This window comes from Oryzias melastigma, linkage group LG5 (assembly GCF_002922805.2).
Source record: "Oryzias melastigma strain HK-1 linkage group LG5, ASM292280v2, whole genome shotgun sequence".
Lineage (NCBI taxonomy): Eukaryota > Metazoa > Chordata > Actinopteri > Beloniformes > Adrianichthyidae > Oryzias > Oryzias melastigma.
The window spans coordinates 31948526-31969996 of record NC_050516.1 but is presented as its reverse complement, the minus strand read 5'-3'; the positions used below and the strand labels follow the sequence as shown (position 1 = coordinate 31969996).

At 35.5% G+C, this 21471-nt stretch overlaps 2 protein-coding genes across 2 annotated transcripts in view; both read left to right on the top strand.

Moving 5' to 3' along the window:
• fancd2 (FA complementation group D2) overlaps positions 1-11162 on the top strand; it is a 25529-nt gene extending 14367 nt beyond the window's left edge. The window contains exons 28-44 of the mRNA XM_024270127.2: positions 866-960; positions 1028-1183; positions 1248-1364; positions 2924-3052; positions 3121-3239; positions 4771-4881; positions 5022-5152; positions 5256-5355; positions 6204-6326; positions 7950-8043; positions 8119-8190; positions 8332-8370; positions 8456-8530; positions 8638-8712; positions 8831-8977; positions 9631-9732; positions 10764-11162. Coding sequence (XP_024125895.2) covers positions 866-960; positions 1028-1183; positions 1248-1364; positions 2924-3052; positions 3121-3239; positions 4771-4881; positions 5022-5152; positions 5256-5355; positions 6204-6326; positions 7950-8043; positions 8119-8190; positions 8332-8370; positions 8456-8530; positions 8638-8712; positions 8831-8977; positions 9631-9732; positions 10764-10841 — 1763 coding nt within the window. The 3' untranslated portion in view covers positions 10842-11162. The remainder of the gene's footprint in view (positions 1-865; positions 961-1027; positions 1184-1247; positions 1365-2923; positions 3053-3120; positions 3240-4770; positions 4882-5021; positions 5153-5255; positions 5356-6203; positions 6327-7949; positions 8044-8118; positions 8191-8331; positions 8371-8455; positions 8531-8637; positions 8713-8830; positions 8978-9630; positions 9733-10763) is intronic.
• A 3232-nt stretch (positions 11163-14394) lies between these two features.
• tex264a (testis expressed 264, ER-phagy receptor a) overlaps positions 14395-21471 on the top strand; it is a 107326-nt gene continuing 100249 nt past the window's right edge. Inside the window, exon 1 of the mRNA XM_024270513.1 lies at positions 14395-14892. Within this exon, the coding sequence (XP_024126281.1) occupies positions 14635-14892 (258 nt within the window). The 5' untranslated portion in view covers positions 14395-14634. The remainder of the gene's footprint in view (positions 14893-21471) is intronic.

Here is a 21471-nt window from a genome sequence, read left to right as displayed (position 1 = left end):
TAGCAACATGCTATCGTTTTTATTTGGCTAATTTGTTATTTACTAAGGTCTTTATAGGCTAAATTAGAGTTTAGCTAATATTTTAGAAACGTGCTAACATTTTTGACTAATTTAGTTCACTGAGAAGTTTTAGGCTATTTTGGAGTTTAGCTAGCAGAAAGCTAGCTTTTTTGGCTTATTTGGCAGCTACTGAGGTCTTTATCTGCAAATTTAGAGTTTCCCTAATATTTTAGCTACATTCTAACGTTTTTGACTAATTTAGTTTCCTGAGGAATTTTAGGCTATTTTGGAGTTCAGCTCATATTTAAGCAACACACTAAATATTTTAGCAAAATTGGCATGTATTAGAGATTTTTAAGCAATTTTACTACAAATGTTTCAGAAATTTAGGTCAACTTCTGCACTCTTTCATAGTTTCTTTAAGGAAATTTCCAGTCTTTTAGGAAATGTAATGTTTTGTAAATAGCTTTTGTATTTCCAGTAAATCTCTTCAGCATTAAAGTAAATTGAGTCTCCATTTTCATTAAAAATCTTCTGCATATTCTGTGACTACTTTCAGCAAAAAGTATTCACACTAACATTATTGCAGGTAATGTAACTTTTCTAGTTATATCTGAAACATTGAGATCAGAAGGCTACACGGTTAAATAAAAGTTTAATAAACTATAATTTTTATTTTATTTATTTTTAGTTAGTTTAAAGCTAATGATGGTTAAGATGTGTGTTTTACATTCACTTTTTGAATGACCCGATTAGTCGACAAATCTGAAAAATAATCGGTGATAACTCAACTTTTAAAGTAATAATTTGTGGCAACCCTAATGTAGAGCCTTATGATAAAATATAAAATTCATTTCTGTTTTAGACGGCGGGGGAAAAAAGAGGAAAGCTGCAGCGAGAAGTTCCTCTGAAGGCAGTTCTCAGCCCGCGGAGGCGACTGAAGCAGATGAAACTCAGCAGGTAGACCCCCACACCTCCAGTCAGTGCAAACCAGAAGCTGAAAGTTTGGTTTTTGTTTGTGCTGAAGGAGCAGCCGGAGAAGGAGAAGGAAAAAGACGTCTCTCCGGGGGTCAGTCTGTCGGTCTTCAGGCCGTTTTTCAGGGAGCTGGACCTGGAGGTTCTGAGTGTTCTGCAGTCCGGGCTGCTGTCTCGCTCCCTGCTGGACTCAGAGCTTCACACTAAGGTAGAATTGAAGTTGTGCTGTAGGGTAGTGTGTCCATCTGAACAACATGATGTGTGCTCCTGAGGTGCGGGAAGAGGTTCTGCTGGGCCCCGCTGAGCTGGTCTTCTTGCTGGAGGATCTGCTTCACAAACTGGAGTTCAGCCTAACAGCCGCCCCCACCAAGAGGGCTCCGTTCCTGAAGGTACAAACGCTGTACTGGAAGATCTACAGCTGAGATCTGATGAACTTTACTTTTTTAATAGGGATGAAACGATTCAGTCAAGCCACGATTTCATTCAATTCACAGTTTTAATGTCACAAGTTTGGATTTTTCTTTCTCATCACAATTAATTTAAGGTCTTTAAAGGCAACTATGTTTTCATTTTGGTTCTTAAATCAAACTGTTTTCCTACGAAAAGAAATAAAATCAATACAATTAGACAATTATATATAATACTGAAATGATCACAAATCTTTTCATACTCGGATCATGTTGTGCTCCACGTGTGACAGACCGCTCAACCCAACCACCCCAGCCGCTGCGCGCTCACAGTGAGCCTGCATGAAGAAATGTCATCTGCTCTGCATTTCTAAATTCAGACACAGGCCGAGACGAAACGATTCTCTAATTTGAACATGTTGACAAATTTGAATCATTTTTTACTGATTCACGAAGAATCGTTACATTCTTTTAAATAAGGATCCATTGATTCACTTTCCCCACAATTTGGTTCAAACCTCCATTTTTTATGTCACAGTTTTGCTTCAGTTTAATATTTAAACTGTTACAAAAAACTAAAAGTCTCGTCTATGTAAAGGAATTGTTTGAATCCATGTAAAATGTTGTCCCACCTTGTTTAAAAACAAAAAAAAATAAAACCCAAAAAAAATTCCATTAAAATAAACTATAAATTTTTATATATAACTATTAAAAAAACATCCTTATTATTTGTTAATAAGGAAGTAAAAATGAAGAAAAACTTTTTAGTTGTCTTATACTTAGCTTTATGTAATAGAATAAAACAGTACAAAATACTTTTTAAATTAGATTTAACATTTTTATTATAGATGTACTTAGGGATACACACATTTTCTCCACGATTTGTTTGAATGGTGGTTCAGTTTTAAAGAGTAACCAAACACTAAATCATTTTTTTTTACTGTCGACCTCTATAAATGCTGTCTGTTAGTCATTGCCAAATTTTTGACAATTTAAAATAAACTTCTTCAATTCTGGAAAGTAAAAAACCGCCAGTGTGCTGCCCCCTACAGGTTGCAATGAGGTATTACAGTTGAATTTTAAGTCCCAGAAGTTTCACGTCATCATGCTCTGCAGCTGCAGTATAAAAGCCCCGCCCATCTTTGAACGCTCGACAGCGAGAGTTGAAGCTTACGACGCAGAGAAAGTTAGAACTCACAGGAAAGGGCGGAGCTCACTCTCCGATGCTGACGCCGAGTGCAGCAGAGCTTTTGATTTATCGGTGAACCCCCCCTGGATTTTTTTTTTTTTCAGCAAGACAATAATAAAAAGAGCCTTTAGCTACCTTAAGCTAACCTCACTGTCAATCACACATCCAGACCACACCTCCCCCGCTCAGCCTGCCACCTCTGGCGCCGCCCCTTTTTAAATGTTTTCAAATGTGAGCTGAGAGTGACCTGTTTTGTTACCCTTAAAACAGACAATTGTGGCATCCCTTGTTATAACAGTCAAATATGTTCTTCCAGTCATTTCAAAATCTCATCCAGTGTGTTCTTGTCCAGCCGAGGGCCGACAGAAGCGTCGGCTTCTCCCACCTGCAACAGCGGAGCTCCAAAGATATCGCCTCCTATTGCGTCCAGCTGCTGCCCGCCCTCTGCACTCACCTGGAGAACTGCCACAACCATTTCCAGGTACGAAGCCACTGGAGGATGGAAACCCCGAACTCTTTTCTCTGACGATAACTGCTGCGTGTTTACAGGCTCTGCTGTCAGAGAACAACGGCTGTGTTGACGGACCTGCTACTGACATGCAGGAGTATCGGATGATGTCAGCAAGCTACCAGCTGCTCCTGCAGGTCCTGAACACCATCTTCAGCTGGTGAGACTGATGCCTGAGGAAATCTGTTAAAGACCTGATGAAAGTGGTGTTTTAGCAGGTTTTAGTGTTGTTTTGGAGGACCTATAAAAACAAAAGTAAACTTAAAGTTCCATTTCTGAGTATTTTTTAATAGAATTGTTGTGAATCAGAAAAAAAGCTACTTGAAAAAGATTGTAGGTGTGAAGTACAAGCTACAACCAGCAGGGCACAAGCTCCTTGCTCCATTCTGATGCATCCACTTGTAGACAAATATTCTAGATTCATGAACGTTTTTGTTTTTCTCGTCTGAGCTGGAATCTGGTTTTAAACTGTACAGCTGGATCACTCCAATTGTGTTGTGCTGTAAATGCTTTGGAGGAGATACAGTAGTGTAAACCGGGAGAGTCACAAAATTCAAAACACACTTTAGGTCACAGGACGAACAGGATAAACATTTATTGAGCACTCTAAAACTACGTTTGCAAAACTTTAAAAATGTAACTTTTTAACATAATTATGAACTAGATATTTAGCATTACCTGTGATAATGCTAGTGTGAATGCTGTATGCTGAATTTGGGAGCTAAAAATGCTAGTGCTGATAGCTGAAGATGCTGAAATTGATAACTGAAAACATTGAAGTTGATAGCTGAAAATGCTTAAGCTAATAGCCAGCTAAAGTATGAACTAAATGCCAAATTAGCTTAAAAAAACTATAAAAAAAACAGGTTAGCCAAAACAGCTAGCATGTAGCTGTAATATTAGCTAAACTCCAAAAAGCCTAAAAAAATCTTAGTAAATGCCAAAATAGTCCAAAAATCTAGCAGAATGCCAATTTTTAAAACTGTAAAACCGTAAGTTTTTAACATAATTATGAATACTTAAGAGAGAGGAATATTATTCGAGAATAAATCAATTTAAACCGTAAAAAATGTTTAATATTTTACTCTCCATTAAAATATATTTTGTCAAAATGATTCAAGTTAGAAATAAGCGGAAGTTAACATTGGGTCATTAATAAAATATAAAATGATCTGGAGGGCCGGATAGAATTACCTCCGGTAATTTCAATTAAATACATCCGGCGCCTCGACTTTGACACGCGGTGTAAACAAAGGGATCACAGGAAATGAGGGCAGGCTTACCCCCGGCCAATAGTCCCGCCCATAGTTTAGAAGTGATTTTCTAATGAACTCCTGCCGCTCTGCAGAAACTATGTCCTAGAAAACAACTTATTTAGGACGTTTGATCATAATTAAAAGGCTACTGGGAACAATTTAAAATAGATCAAAAGATGATCCAATTAAGACTTTTAATTGTGGAATCGCTGACAAAATAATTGATAGACTTGTTTAATTCAGTTTAATTCAAATTTGAGTTTTTTTACATACATGGTATTTATTTTAACCCTAAAACAATGTATTTACTTATATTTAAAGTATTGTAAATTGCGTCATATTGTAGCTGTTTCTTCTCGTCCCAGTGACATTCATTTGTCTGCTGCTTTGACAATATAAATCCTTGAATTTGTGTTTGTGTGTTGACATCTTCAGGTCGGGGTTCAGTCAGCCCGGACACAGGAACTTACTGAAGAAAGCTCTCGGCGTTTTGGCCGAACGTCTGAAAGAAGGAGATGCTGATCTGACGCTGGAGCAGTTTGTGAAGTAAGCAGTGATGTCCAAGAACTGCAATGAGAACAAAATTCAAAGATAGTTTATATTTGACGGATCAAATGAAGAAGCTGAACTTCGGTCTTTGTTTTGTGACGACAGAGCCGATACTGTGTTGTTGTTTTTGTCTTCAGGCAGAGTTTTGAGTACCTGCTGAACTTCCGCAGCACAATGCCGAGCCTCAACACGGCTCTGTGTCTCTCCCAGCTTCTGTCCACCGTGTCGGAAAAGGGAGGAAACGCTGCTGCTCACAGAGATCAGACCGGTCAAACTGATATGTTTCTTTCTGTTTTATCTAGTCTCCTGTGAAGCACCAGGATAGAAAAGTGAATTCTGTCTTTCTTTTCCTCTTGTTTTTGTCTGAACAGCTTCCCTCGTACGCCACTTCCTGAGCCAGGTCTGGGTAACAGCCAGTGGAGAGAGGGAGCGAGGGAACAAATTCAATGAGGCTCTGCACGCCCTCCTAACGTGAGTCGGTGTTTGAGTGACACCTAATACAAAATCTAAATAAAATCAATTTGGAATTGAATAGGCAACCAATGTAATTCAACAACTTCGGAGTGATGAGTCTGTTCGCTGGTTCCTGTTAAAAGCTTTTCTCTTTTGGATGAGCTGAAGACGTTTTAGGGAATGTTTGCTAAGCAGAGTTTACCTAAATGAGATGAATGAATTGTTTCTATGTCTGATTGAGATAAAACCTCTTCAGATGACAAAACATTATTTTATCATCTGTTTTGAGTGGCCTTCCAGACAACACCCCGAGGTTGAGTTTCAGAAACCTCAGTTTATGGGGCAAAAATCATCCGTCTTCTAGGTGTTGAAGTGTAAATGATTGTTACACAGCTTTGTTTTGAAGCTAATTAAACAATCCAATAGATTTTATCGGTTTTTTTTGTAATCATTTTCCAGAAAGAACAGTAAAGCTGGATATCGTCTGCATAGAAATGATTCTAAATGTGGCTGAACTAGTTAATAGGCATTATATATTAGATAAATAAAATAGGGCCAAGTACAGAACCCTGAGGAACACCACAATATATTTTAAAGATATTTAAAAGGAGATCTTACAGACTTTTTTTTTTATTCCCTCCACCAATGTTTCCTAAATTTTTGCTTTCTTTCATCTAAATACCAAACTGATGAAAGAAGTCAAGTACGTTTATTTCTGTCTGTTTACTGCCAAACATGAACTTCTTCTTCAGAGTTTCATCAAACGCTTCTGAATCGGAACATTTAGATGAACAGCATGTGTTTTTTTTCCATGTACCATCTGTCTGTCTTGTACATGAAACAACACAACCTGTTGTCTCGTGCAGCATTTATCTGGAGCAGGTGGATGATATCCTGAAGGTGGTGGAAGAAATAGCTGGAGAAGGAATCACTGAGCTTCTCAATGTGTCGAAGGACGAGAGCTCTGCATCCTGGCCAACTCTCAACAGGTTGGTGCTCAGTTTCCAACTTTCAACCTCGAGACATTTTAGCTCTTTCAGTTACTGCCTTTATAGCAGCAGAACTAGAGAACATAGAATTAATTTAAAACCTAGATCTTGTTAAAATGCTTAACCTAGAATTAGCCCCCCAAAAAAACTCAGTAGATGCCAAATTAGGAGAAAAGAGCTAGCATGTTGCTAAAATACAATCTTAAAGCAGAATTATCCCAAAAAACCTCAGCAGATGGCAAATGTAAAAAAACAAACAAACACATTGCTAAAAAAAAAATATATCTCAACTCAAAATGGAATCAAAAAACATCAGATGCCAAATTAGCTAAAACTCTAGCTCACTGCTGAAATGCTAGCTTAAAAGACAATTGGCCCAAACAGCCTAAAGAAAAAAAAGCTAGCACATTAGTAAAATACTATCTTAACTCATAATTAGCTTTTAATATCTCAGTAGATGCTAAATTAGACAAAAAGCTTGCATGTTGCTAAGATATTAGCTTAATTCTAAATTAGCTAAAAAATCCTCAGTAGATGCCAAATTAGCCAAAAAAAGCTAGCTCAATGCTAAAATACTAGCTTAACTCAGAATGAGCTGTTAAAATCTCAGTCGATTCTAAATTACCCAAAAAGCTAGCACATTGCTAAAATATTAGCTTAGATCAACTCAATATTATCTAAAAAGTCCTCAAAATATGCCAAATTAGCCAAAAATAAAGCTAGCGCATTTCTAAAATGTTAGCTTAACTCAGAATTTGGTGTTAAACCTCAGTAGATGCCAAATTAGCCATAAAAGCTAGCACAATGCTAAAATACTAGCTTAACTCAGAATTAGCTGTTAAAATCTGAGGAAATGCTAAATTAGCCAAACAGCTAGCACGTTGCTAGAATATTACCTTAGATTAACTACTAATTAGCTAAAAAATCCTCAAAAAATGCCAAATTAGCCAAAAAAAGCTAGCACATTTCTAAAATGTTACGTTAACTCACAATTAGGAGTTAGAACCTCAGTAGATGCCAATTAACCTAAAAAATTTACCATAATGCAAAAATACTAGCTCAACTGAGAAGTGCCCCCCAAAAAACCCATTAGATACCAAATTATCAAAAAAAAAAAAAAAAAACAAACTTGCACATTGCTAAAATGTTAGCTTAACTCAGAATTAGCCCAGAAACCTTCAATAGATGCTAAATTAGCCAAAAATGCTAGCACTTTGCTAAAATATTAGTTTAACTCAGAATTGGCCTCTGAAGATGAGATGGTTGTTGATTCTTTAATGTAAAAAAAACCCTGGGGAGTTATCAACGTGCACAGAGAGGGAACATTGAAATGTGCACAAAATTCAAGTTGAAGGAAAAAGACCAAAAAATACAATTCTGAAAATCTCCTATTTACACTATTCATGCATAGCTAGAAAATATAGTGCATTGAATGTTTTATTGTTATTAGTGTTTATTCGACCACAACAGCTTGTTTAACAGTGGCTTGAATGAAGGACCTGCAGTCCTGCTCCTCTGTAACAGTCTGCTGCTCAGTCTCCTCTCACAGATGTGCTGCATGTGAGATGTTGATGGATTCCAGCTCTGATGCTCTTTTTTCTGCTGCTTCATCGTTCTCTGCAGGCAGACGTTCCTCGTATTCTACAAAGTGATGCTGGCAGAGCTGGAGAAAGCCGTCAGGAAAATTCCTGCGGGAAAATCGAGCGACGACTCTGAGGTCAGCCACAAACTAAAGTGTTTACTCAACTGTGGAAACATTCGGACATTTCCACGATGTGTGTCCGTCCTTCAGGCTCAGAGCGAGAAGCTGCTGACATGGAGCCTGGCAGTCAGAGATTTTCACATCCTGGTAAACCTGGTAAAGGTAGGTTTGTCTTTCCACTTTAACTGTTTGCTTAACCCGATTTTTGGATTCAAAGTTCAGTGAATGTCTTTAATCATAAATGCTCAAAGATGGATTTCACTTCAGTAGAATCACTGATCCGTTGGGTGTTCTCTCATGCAGGTGTTTGACTCCAGGCCAGTGCTCAACGTCTGCTTAAAGGTGAGCGGACTCTAAACTGAACACACTCAGATGAGTAACTCGCCTTCGATTCATTTTCTGATTGAGACTAACTGTCCATTTCTAGTACGGACGACTCTTCCTGGAGTCTTTCCTGAAGTTGGGAATGCCACTGCTGGACTACAGTTTTAAAAGGCACAAGGTAGAGAAAAAAAAACTTCATTTCCCTTATTAATTTAGCTAATGAATCATTTTTCCTCTGCTTGTATAAAAAGTAATGGAACCCTCTGGGTACGTTTTATTTTGAAGGAGGACGTTCAGAGTTTGCTGAAGACCTTCCAGCTCAGCACTCGTCAGCTCCACCACATGTGTGGCCACTCTAAGGTCTTTTTATTGTATTATTTCTCGTGTGTTTTGATCTGAAAAGGGGAAGCATTAGTAGACGCGTGGAAACAGCTCATTATCTTCAAAAGAATCTGTGCTGTCGTGCGTTTCCTGCCAGATTCGTCAGGATACCAGCTTGACAAACCATGTCCCAGCCTTGAAGAAGAGTCTGGAGCTGTTCCTCTACAGAGTGAAGGTCATGCTGGCGCTCAACAACTGCCAGGAAGCCTTTTGGATGGGGAATCTGAAGAACCGCAATCTGAAGGTCAGAGATCCTCTGAAAACGGTTTATTAAATGCTGATGAAAAATTGTGTTTTTAAAATGTTTTTGTTGCATTTTTCTGATGATGGAGGACGTATAGAAAGAAAATCAAAATTAAAACTTTGTTTCTGAGTCTTTCTTTATCAAATTGTTGCGCATCAAAAGCAGAAAAGATTTAGTTTGAAAAAGATTTTAGTTTTTACGTACAAGCTATAATCAGCGGGCTAGAAGCTTCCTGCTCCGCTCCATTCTGATGCATCCACGAATAGATCAATGAACGTCTTCGTTTTTCTCGTCTAAACTGAAATCTGGATCTAAACTGTACGACTGGATTTACTCTAATATTGCTCACTATTTTTGTTGCACCAATAATGTTAGTTTGGGGCTGTAAGCTAGCAGGAAAGTGTGTAAACAAAGGGATGATGGGAAAGGAGTGCAAGCTTACTCCCTGCTGAAAGTCCTACCCACAATTTCAAGGTGAATTTCTTATGAGCTCCTTCTGCTCTGTAGAAATGATGTCCTAGAAAACAGCGCAGATTTTTAATTTTGGCTAAAAACGGCATAATCATGGAGGAAAGACGACTGGGAACGATTTTACAATCGATCAAAAGATGATCAAAGTGGGACTTTAAAGAAGTGTGAACTGTGTCTTGCAGGGAGAAGAGATTCTTTCACAGCGATCACAAGAGAGTGATGAGGATGAAGAGGAAGAGGAGGGCCAGGGTCTGCCTCTTCCACAGCAACTGTCAGAGGACGAGGTATCCGCCATTTTTAGACAATAACACAACAACAGAGACGAGGCGTCAGTACGGTGACGACACGGCTCACAAACATGCAAAAGACACAACGACAAAAGCCGAAGCACAATGAGGTGTCGTGTCATCATCCTCTTTCCGCTTTGTTGTCATGCTTCAGCTTTTGTTGTCGAGCTTCAACTTTTGTCATCATGCTCAGCTTCTGTTGTCGAGCTTCAGCTTTTGTTATCATGCTTCAGCTTTTGTTGTCAAGCTTCAGCTTTTGTCATCATGCTTCAGCTTTTGTTGCCGAGCTTCAGCTTTTGTCATCATGCTTCAACTTTTGTTGTCGTGCTTCAACTTTGCCATCATGCTTCAGCTTTTGTTGTTGTGCTTCTGCTTTTGTCATCACGCTTTAGCTTTTGTTGTTGTGCTTCAGCTTTTGTCATCATGCTTCAGCTTTTGTTGTCGAACTAAAGCTTTTGTCATCATGCTTTAGCTTTTGTCGTCGAGCTTCAACTTTTGTCATCATGCTTCAGCTTTTGTTGTTGAGCTAAAGCTTGTGTCATCATGCTTCAGCTTTTGTCGTCGAGCTTCAACTTTTGTCATCATGCTTCAGCTTTTGTTGTTGAGCTAAAGCTTTTGTCATCATGCTTCAGCTTTTGTTGTCGAGCTTCAACTTTTGTCATCATGCTTCAGCTTTTGTCATCATGCTTCAGCTTTTCTTGTCGTGCTTCAGCTTTTCTTGTCGTGCTTCAGCTTTTGTATCCATGCTTCAGCTTTTGTTGTCGAGCTAAAGCTTTTGTTGATAAAAACTAATAATTTTAAATGTAACAAACTAAAGAGCTTTTGTTAATTGATCCAACGTTTCAGTTTTAACAGTAAATATTGACATTCTCGTGTTCACACGGATCCTGAAGTTGAATTCTCATGTTTGAGGTTAAATACTGAACACGATGATGCTGGGAATGTCTCAGATTGTACTGGGTTGCAGTGACTGTGTTGCTAAGCAGAACTTGGTACATTTTTCTTTAAAGTTTTTTCTAATTCTGCAGGCTGAAAAGAGCGACTCTGAAGCTCCAAAGAAGACTAGCAGAGGAGTTGAAGACGAAAGTACAGATGACTCCGAATAATCCACAGAATGACATCAACCGAGGGGCTCTATTGTTTTCAACCCTGTATTGAGTTAAAGAAAATCTAATTTAAAGTTGCATGTTTATATTTTCTATGTAATTGTATTACTTTTAGTGCCAGGCATGCAGGAGGGGGAAACTGTAACACATTTGTTTATCACCTGTTTTTATTTCAGTAAGAACTTTAGGTTTACTACGAGTTCTTGAAATTCTTAAAAGCTTGTAATTAAAGATCTCAGTTTTGGAGTATTGCACCTTCACATTCAGCTCTGTAAAATGTTATTTCTGTCAACACAATAAAAAAGTTTTTATTAAATGTAAGTGTTTCTGTGTTCTTGCAGAAACTGATGTTATCTTTGTTAACATGAATGTTTCTCAAATTATGATGCACTCACTTTTTATTATTAATTTAATAATAAAAATCCCATTGAGATTCACTGATCCTGTCACTGAATTAATAAAACACAAAAAATAAAATATGATGAATTAATTAAATTAAGTAACTAACTAGAACAGTTGCATTACCTGCAGTAATGCTGGTGTGAAAGCTTTTTGTTAAAAGTAGTCACTGAAGATGCTGAGGCTTTTTGGTGATAATTATGAAGTAGTTTACTTTAATTGCTAAAGGGATTTACTGAAAATGCAAAAGATATTTGCAAAATGCTAAACTTGCTAAAAGACTGTAAATTTCGTTAAAGATAAATGAAAGAGCGCTGAAGTTAACCTAAATTTCTGAAAATTGCTTTAAAATCCCTAATACATGCTGATTTTGCAAAAATGTTTATTGTGTTTCCTAACCCTTTAACACGTGAGGCCGGTGATGCTTCAACACAAAATGTTTAACACGCTATAACTTTTCAAACGTTAACACGGTCAACGTAATTCCAGCAAATTCTGAAGGAGAAAAGCGGTTAGACGAGCCGCTTTTCTCCTTTAGAATCTGCTGGAATTACATTGACCGTGTTTACGGTTAAAAAGTTATAGTAAATAAAAGAACATAAACACTGAAGCGCCGGTGTTAAACGGGTTAAATATGAGTTAAACTCCAAATTAGCCCAAAAAACTTAAGTAGTTGGCAAATTAGCCAAAAAAAAAAAAAAAGCTAGCTTGTTGCTTAAATACTAACAAAACTCCAAAAATAGCCCCAAATTCCTCAGTAAACTAAATTAGTAAAAAAAAAGTTAGCCTGTTGCTAAAATAGAACCTAAACTCCAAATAAGCCAAAAAAAAAAAAGCAAGCTCAATGCTTCAATACTAGCTGAACTCTAAAATAGCCAAACATTTATCAGTAAACTAAATTAGGAAAAAAATTTGGTTTATTGCTAAAATAGAAGCAAAACTCAAATTTGCCCAAAAACTTTAGTGGATGCCAAATTAGCCAAAAAAAAAAAAAAAAAAAATAGCGTGTTGCTTAAGTACTGGCTGAACTCTAAAATAGCCCAAAATTCCTCAGTAAACTAAATTAGTCAAAAAAGTTAACCTGTTGCTAAAATAGAAGCTAAACTCCACATTAGCCCAAAACTTTAGTAGATACCAAATAAGCCAAAAAAAAAAAAAAAAAAACTAGCTTGTTTAGGCAACAAGCTAGTTTTTTTGGAGTTTAGCTAGTTAGCTAAACTCCAAAATAGCCAAAAATTCATCAGTAAACTTAATTAAATTAGCCAAAAATGTTAGCCTGTTGCTAAAATAAAAGCTGGTTAGTCTAAAAAAGACTTTAGTAGATGCCAAAAAAGCTATGGACGTTGCCTAAGTACTAGTTGAACTCTGAAATAGCCAAAAAGTTTTTAATAAACTAAATTAGCCAAAAAAAGTTAGCCTATTGCTAAAATAGAAGCTGAACTCTAAATTAGCCTATAAAAACCTCAGTAGAAAACAAATTAGCCAAAAACGTTAGCGTGTTGCTAAAATATTAGCTAAACTACAAATTAGCATAAACCTCAGTAGATGCCAAGTTGCCCAAATTAGCTAGCATAATGCAACTCTTGATTTAGAGAGAATTTTTCGTTTACAACAATATATGTTTTTTCCATGAGATTTCTGTTTTAAAAGCCTTGAAAGGTATTAGTTTAAAAAGTAAAAAGTAGTCATTTTTTATCTTTAAATCCCATAAAGATGCCTAAAATGATTTAATTTCATTCAAAAGAAAAACATATCATGCCTTGAATGCGAAGTTTTATCAGGGACCAGGTAACTGATGGATTGCATGATTCGCAGAGTACCACAACAAATAAATAAAAATACAGTATTAACATGTACATCCCAACAGTAACAAATATCAAACAAAAAAAAGGCTTTTGTGCCAAATATCATATGGATCAAAGTTTTGTAAATTGCAAGTTTTTGTTGTCCAGTTTTAGATGGAGAACTAATTTTCCTGTTTGGTTTTGAAGCTATTTAGCTAATTTTGTGAGTTTTCTGCTCTCTGTTTTCTTCAGAGCTTTGAGAAATGTTACTTTAGAAAGAAAAGTGTTTGTGTCAGCACCTTTAGGATAAGAATCAGTGTTTATCTGATGCTCTAAGTGTTCAGCATCAGCCCTAATGGGTCATAAATCAAAGCAGCAACAAGTTCCAGTCACATTTTTCCCTTTACAGGAGTCCTAATGAGCTGGAGGGGTTCCAGGATTAGAATTAACCTACTTGGAGCTAAAGAAAAAAAATGCAACTGGATTAAATTGGTTTTGATTATAAACTGTAAACCGAGGAAATGTATTGATTTAATTATCCTTTTGCCTTTAGTGGAAATGTGCTCATAAATACTAAAGTCGAATCAATCAATGCAACTTTATTTCAATAGCAATTTGCATTGTCATCAGTGTAAAAGCGCTTTACGATAAAAAAATCATTTTCAATGGAGAAAATTGAGAAAAAAATTTTGAAAACAACATAATAAAATTAAATTAAAAATGATATAAAGCTGGTAAAAGTAAATAAGATTCCACAAACTAGTGAGTATTAAAAGCCATTCTAAAAAGGTATACCGGTATATATATATTTAAGCAATAAATTAAAGAAACATCAGGGTCCATCACTGCCAAAAACATATTCATCAGAAAAAAATATTATTAAAATTGTTGTTAAAAAGTTATATATGAAATGATTCGTTTTTACTATGAATCTAAGTTATATATGAAATGATTCGTTTTTACTATGAATCTAAAATAAAAATAGTTTGCTAACACAGTTGAATAAATTCTTCAGTTCTGTTGTCTTTGAAAATAATGTGTGATCAAACAGATATTGTTCAAAAACTTTATCGATCAGAAAAAATCCCAAAGAAAAGATTTTAAACGAAAATCAGTGACAGAAAATTAAAGAAAAGTGATATTTTTCCGCTTGAATCTGGGCTGAACCACATTCAAGTAAAACGGGGGTGCTGTCAATATTTGTGCTCAAACTCTTAACTTAATCAGATATTTTTGAAAGTTGAAAAATAATTAAATTTAATTTTGTCATTACTAAAAGAAAACTGTGATAATTCGATGCCGTAAAGTTAAAATGTAGAGTATTTATGTAAAAATCTCCTCCCCTCCTGCTGGAGGAGAGTGGTATATTCAGGAAGCTTGTTCCGCTGTTTGGGAAAATACCGTAAACAAACGAGCTTTATTCTTCCACTAAAGCGCCTGCTGAGACTTTCGATTGACACATTTGTGGCTGTAGACTAAAGAAAAAAGGAAACAAAGGAGAATATTAAAATCTCGAGGAATACTGACGCCCCCGTGTTGCCTGGAGTAGAGTTAGTCCGGCGGAGGAGTGTTGACAGCGTCCGCCTTCGCCGCAGCTGCCCTCGCAGACCATGTCGGATCTCATCCTGCTGCTGCTCATCGGCGTCCTCCTGCTGTGTCTGCTCGGAACCGTCGGCGGGTTGCTGCTGTACTCGGGGCTCCTGGCGGACGTGGAGGTGAAGACCGGCCCTCCTCCTGTCGCCAATGTCACCATCGCCTATAAGTTCAAGCAGGGCTCCTACAAGGACTGCGGGGCGGGCTTCACGGAGAGCTGCAGCATCGGCCCGAAGCTCAAGTCCATCGGGATCTTCTACGATGACCCCCAGCAGGTGAGAGAGAGCCCACCTGAGCTGAGGCTTCCCCACTGTTTACACCTGAGCTCGTGAACCACAACAACCTGATAAGGTTAATGATCTGTTGGACCAAAGCTGATTAGATTATTCAAGTTTAAGGTAAAACTCATGTCACCACCGTGTCAGTTATGTCACTAGAAATGTGTGCAATTACAAGGAAAAGCTTCCAAGCTTTGTTTTCTTGTTGTTGTTTAGAAACTATTTTTGGTTTGACAGATATTTAAAACTCCTTTTATTTCATGTCAGATGTGACTTTTTGACCTCATTACTAGACTACTAATATGTAATTCATATTAGAAGATTTTCTGATTAGATTTATTTAAAACAGAAAAAATGGGACTGACTATTGATTATATTTTACAGAAACAATTTAATTCCAATTTTTTTAAATTCTTCAATTTAATTTTGAGTTTACACATTTATACACATTTGTTTAGAAATATATTAATAATCTACTATGTGCTTTAAATATATTTATATTAATTTGACACAGTTCACACACTGTAGTAAGTAAAATAATGAGATTGTTAATATCAAACTCTAAAGGAGAAGCTCCAACAAAAATGTTATTTGTAAACATTGTTCTGCTTCTCCTGGAGGCCGTTTCCATTTGGCCACTAGGTGGTGATCACGCTATAGCCGTACACCTTATTCATGAAGAAGAAGAAAGTATGAGGAAAAAACTATTTTTTAGACCCCAAATGGTTGCTTTAATAAATTATTTAAAAGTGTTTGGAAAATTCATGCCTGTGAGTTTATAAAGATGTTTAATTAGTCAGCAATATATGCCGAGCATTATCAACAATTCCAAAAAATAAAGTCAAGGCCCGGGGGCCGGATCCGGCCCTCTGTGTATGTATATTTGGGCCTCCAGATCAATTTTGTTTATTGTTATTAACACGTTATCTTGCGCTTATTTTTAACTTGTATAATTTTAACAAAATATATATTTGTAGAAAGTAAAATTTTGAAATGTATTTTTTTTTAATGGATTTATTCTGGAATAATATTCCTGCCTTTTTATTATTCATAATTATGTTAAAAAGTTACAGGATTAAGGTTTTAGAAATTGGCATTCTGCTAGATTTTTGGACTATTTTAGCATTTACTAAGTTTTTTTTTGGCTATTTTGAAGTTTAGCTAATATTTCAGCTACATGCTAGCTATTTTGTCTAATCTAAGTTTTTTTTTTGTAATATAATTTTTTATGGCTAATTTGGCATTTAATGTTTTAGCTGGCTATTTTCAGCGTTTTCAGCTATCAGCACTAACCAAATTCAGCTTATATTAAAAAGTTTTTAAAGTTCTAAAATATTAGTTTCAGAGTGTTTAATAAATGTTTACCCTGTTAGTTATGTTTTGGATTTTCCCTCTTGCGATTCAGTTTGACAACCCTGTATTAAACGTTAGCATTAAGCTAGCGGATTTCAGCTTTATCTGCTAAATTGATAAATGTTTTTATGAATCAATCTGTTAATCTTTAATCGATTAATTGATTTTATCAATCCAGTCCTAAAAAAAAAGAAATATACTCTTTTCATAACAAAAAAGACCAAAAAAATATATCCCGACGTTAAATTCAAAACAGTAATTTTGTTTCAATAATATTGACTGACAAAAAATTAGTAAACAGTAGAAAGTAAACAGAATTGTTGTTTATGTAACTTTCTTTCTGTCTCAGTTTGACTTAAAAATGTAAGGTAGAAAAGTCTATTTTAAGACATTTCTATGATTGTTTTGGCTTAAAATTGGTTTTCTGTTAGTTTAATAATTCAGGTAAAAGTCAAGGAATTAAGCATGAATTAATGAGAAATGTTCTTTATATGTTTGATTAACTAAAAGTCAAAACAAAAAAATGTTGGTGTCTAAAAATGCTTCTTAAATAAAACTTTCTAATGAAAGTTTTTTATGTCCTGGCTGACATGTTTCACTTTATTAAAGCTTTAGGTATAAATAAATAAATATAAATGCCAAATTTAAAACAAACAAAAACACTTCAATAAAAATCTCAATTAGCTCATTTATTCCACCCCTTGATAAACAACTAACAGAAAAATATTTTAATTCCTACAAAGCAGCAGGATTTGCATCATTTCTTCTGACTGATTGACAGTGTGTGAGCCGTGGGGTAGTTTGTGTATCTTCAGGGGTTAATGTACAAACGGCCCCTTTAAGGAACTAAGTCTGGATGATGAAAGAGTCAGCTGCTCATTTGCCACGTCGCTCTGTTGATTTTTCTTCTTTCATCTGTGACTGCAGGGCGTTTTGGCATTTTGGCTTTTTCCATTTTTAAACTTAGCTGAATAAATTAGTGCAAACAAAACCTTCTTACATGCAGCTGAAACAAGAAAATGTTGTTTTTCTACAAGGATCCCAACAAAAACAAACTCTGTTTTATTGGTGATCTAAACCCAAATGTGATGTAAAGTCACTATGAATGACATATATGCAGATTTCAATGCTTTCCTTCACCTCTCAGCTGATTTGTCAGCTGTGTTTTCAGTCAATAGAAATCGTCTGCTCTACAGCTGCTGGTTAGACTGGAGTGTTTAAGTTTCCAGCCATACAGGAAGTTCACACTCACACACAGTTGTGGTAAACTTTTGTTTCTAGTCTGTGAGTAACCGGAGAGTTTGTTCATCTCTAATAACTTCTCAGTGCATTTCACTACACTTAAGAAAATCCTTTTAAATAGAGACTTTACAACAGTGGACACAAGTGGGTGAACACATAATTTTATATGATAAAAAAATCTAAATACTGAAACTCTCAAATGGGGTTGTAAATATCATTTTCTGCTCAGCCCAGTTTCTTTTTTTGTATTTAAAGTCTCACTCCAACTACATTTTGATCTATTGTAAAACCGTTCCCATTGGTTCTTTTAATTATGATTATGTTGTTTTTAACCAAAATCATAAAACCTGTGTGGTTTTTATGACATGTTTTCTCATTAGAAGTTCGTCTTCAGGTTGTGGGCGGGACTGTTTGTGAGGAAGTAACTCTGTGTGACCTTTCACAGTAAAAGAGACGTTTAGGCTTTTATTCTACTGATCAAAACCAAGTAGGAGGTGCAAAATCTTATTTTGATACAGCTGTGAATTCATTACTTTGTATTTTTTAATAATAAATAGGAATTATGCTTCTTTTGTGGCATGAATAAAATAGAAATATAAAGAGAAACTAGCATTTTCTCAACATGTTAAATTATTTTTTTGCGTTTGATTGAAGTTCGTATGATTTCCTTTCAAAATAAAAGACCCTTTGTGCCAGACCGGATCATCCCAGTGCAGCTCTGGAAACCATAAGATAATGTGAGTTTAAACTCATAAAGGATCAGCCTTTTTTCCCCAAAGTTTTGTTTCATATATTTCCTCCATCACAGGAAAAATGCCATAAGGAAGATGTTAAAAACACCAAAAAGGGATTTTATTTTAAGGGTGTGTTCAGGCTGGACACTTTTGGTTTTCTTAAAGTCAGAGTTTCTTTCCAGAACAAATTTTCAGTCTGAATTCACCCAAGTGGATCAGAACCGCTCTCTGACCCATCTTTCGATGGAATTAACAGAAATACTTTTTTCCGAATGCTGCTCCTGGACTCTGTGAAGAATTTCCATCATGAGATCATGAGTGTCTTTTCCTAAGAAGTTGAGGTTTGAATCCCTGACTCCAGACAGTTTCTGTGAGTCAATATAATTTAACACACTTCTTTAAAAATTATTCTCAATATTTGCTTTAGATCGGGGGTCTGCAACCTGCGGCTCCGGAGCCACATTTGTTTTTTTTAACCCCTCCATTGTGGCTCTTTGGTTAAAATAAAATGTTTTAAAAAGTAACTGTAAAGAAGTAGTAAAGTTCAAAGAAGTAAATTAACTTAAACTAATTTTCAAACCGTTGAAGGACGGTATGAATGGTTCAACGAGGATCCTAACAACGGTGGCTATAATTCTCTATCAATCCATCAATATTTTGAAGTTTATTAACGTCATACTGACACATTTGGACTTCATTTATCACAGGAAATACATTTATTGTCAATAACCAGAATTAAAGGTAGGTTAAGTTATAATCCACTGGATCATAAAGCAGTTTTTCTATTTTTTAACAAAAATAATAGATGGTAGGGGTCACTTCATTAAATCTGATTTAGTTTTGTTGGTTATATTTATGAATTTGTGGCTGAAATGCACCACAAACAGTAAAATAAGCATTTGACTTTACACTTCATACTGCATTTGCTGCATTGACATGATCCTTTGGTGTTTTATTTTGAAAGGAAATCAAAAGTTATAATTTATTTCATATTTTTGAAAAGAAAAACCGTTTCTCTTCATGTTTATGTTTTATTTATACCACAATAAAACATGTATCATGTCAGGAGAAAACATAAATATAAATCAGAATCATATTTTTCTAAAGAGTGAAGACTTTGTAGCTTCTACTGGATTTAAGTTGGTGAGGAATCGACCTGAATGCTCTTTAAGTGATGAAGGTTGCAGATTGATAAAATATAAATACAATTTAAAGAATCCAAACCTGTGAGGACATCTCAAATGTGAACACTAGATGGTGCTGTTGGCATGACAGCTCCACAGAGAATGTCTGAGAAATGAGGGTCTCACTAAATCACAACATGCCTCCTAATAATTGTGTTTCTGTGGTGGGTTAGTGTAAGTCAGTCCAGCCAACAGATCAGGAACACTAGTCAATTTTACTTTTTAATAATAAGGAGTCTGAAAAAAATAAATATAAGGCTTCTTATGTCTGTCATTTAACACTTTTTATTTATTTATTGTTGTAATGCTGCTGTTTGATGGTTATAAAAGACAACGTAAAAGTTTTAATTGGTCATTCTATTAATTCCTGTTTTGAAAAGAAGGTCAGGTCTGTCTGAAAGATGGTAACTCAAAAATATTTGTCACGCTGAATACTTCTAATACATACAACCTGAGGCTCCGGAGCGGCTCTTTTATCCCTCCATTGTACCTCTCGGCTTTAAAGAAAAATGCTAAAAATCTAAATAAATATTAAATTAGTTAGTTAAGCACATATGCTGCACAAAAGCAATGTCATAACAAAAAAAAATTACCATGTTTGACTTGGTTTTCTTGCAGTTTTATTTAAAGTTAGGAGGATCTGAAATGACGTAGGGTGAAGTTTATTTTGAAAGGCTGCTGTAAAAAGTAAGGGACTTAAATTTTATTTACGACATATATATATATGTGTGTGTGTGTATATATAGATATATACACATATATATCTATATATATGTAAATATGTTTATATATATACTATATTTCTATATGTGTATATATGGATATATATATATATATATATATATATATCCCTATCTATCGGTATGTCTGTCTGTCTATCTATCTGTAACTATATATATATACATATATATTTGTATAAAATCTAAAATTTAGATCATAGATGGATACATAAATGTATAAAGCTTTTGGTGCTTTTATCGATATTTGCAACAAAGGACACCTTAACAATTGTAACTAAAATACATGTAAAAATGCTTATTTGATATTTAAATACAAATACATAAAACATCCCTGGTATTTTGAAAAACTAGCTTTAAATACCAAAGCCTTTAAACAGTTTTCAAAAGCATCAACACGTGTTTTCTGGTTCCGAGTTTTCAAACAGAGTTAATCTGGTGTCCTGCTCAGATATCTGATTTCTTTAGACCAGTGGGAGACTGTCATTACTCTCCGCAGGAGTTCTTTTGTTTGTTTTATTAGTAATTTTTTTTCCCTTCGTGACATTTTGAAGAACATACTTAGTCTGGAGATCTGACATTTTACTTGGCAGCAAGCTGACATGATATTTTTGGCTCATTTTCATTTTTTTCTTCACATTTTAGGCGCAACATCCACCAATTCTTAAAAAATAAATAGTAGATAATTATATTGGCAAACAAAGGCCACACCTGACCTCTTCCCTAATCCCTCCATTTGTAGCGGCATTTGAAAGTGTAGCGGTGTCCTAACTTGGTTTTTAAGGAGGAGCTGTAGGGCGGATTCCTCCGCCGGGTGGGTGTTCCATGAAGTTTACAAAATGGTAAGTAATGACTTGTGGTTTTAGCTTCACTTTTGAAAGATATAAAACCGGTGGTGTTGTGTATTTTCCAAACTCTGGCAACTCCGCGTTAACGTAGATGCTGGAGTGTTGTCCATATTCGCGGATTCGGCGAATTCGCGGATGCCTCTAGTCCCTAACCCTGTGACTAAGGCGGGGGATTATTGCATAGTGCAGGACTATATAGTACCCTGGAGTTTAAAAGCAATTCCGACACCATGCTCACTACTTTTTTATTTTTTCATATGATGTCATAGATTTGACGAAGATCTAAGAAAATCTAATCAATATGATGTCTACTTATGAATCTACTGTGTTCTAATGGTGAAAATGTTGGTTTATTAAAAAAAATACATTTACATATTTTTTTTTCCACCAAAACTATTCAAACGCAATGCTTTAAGTTCTATATTTGCCAATGTAATGAGCATTGATGTGGACTAGTTTTTCACAAAGAATTTAGAGA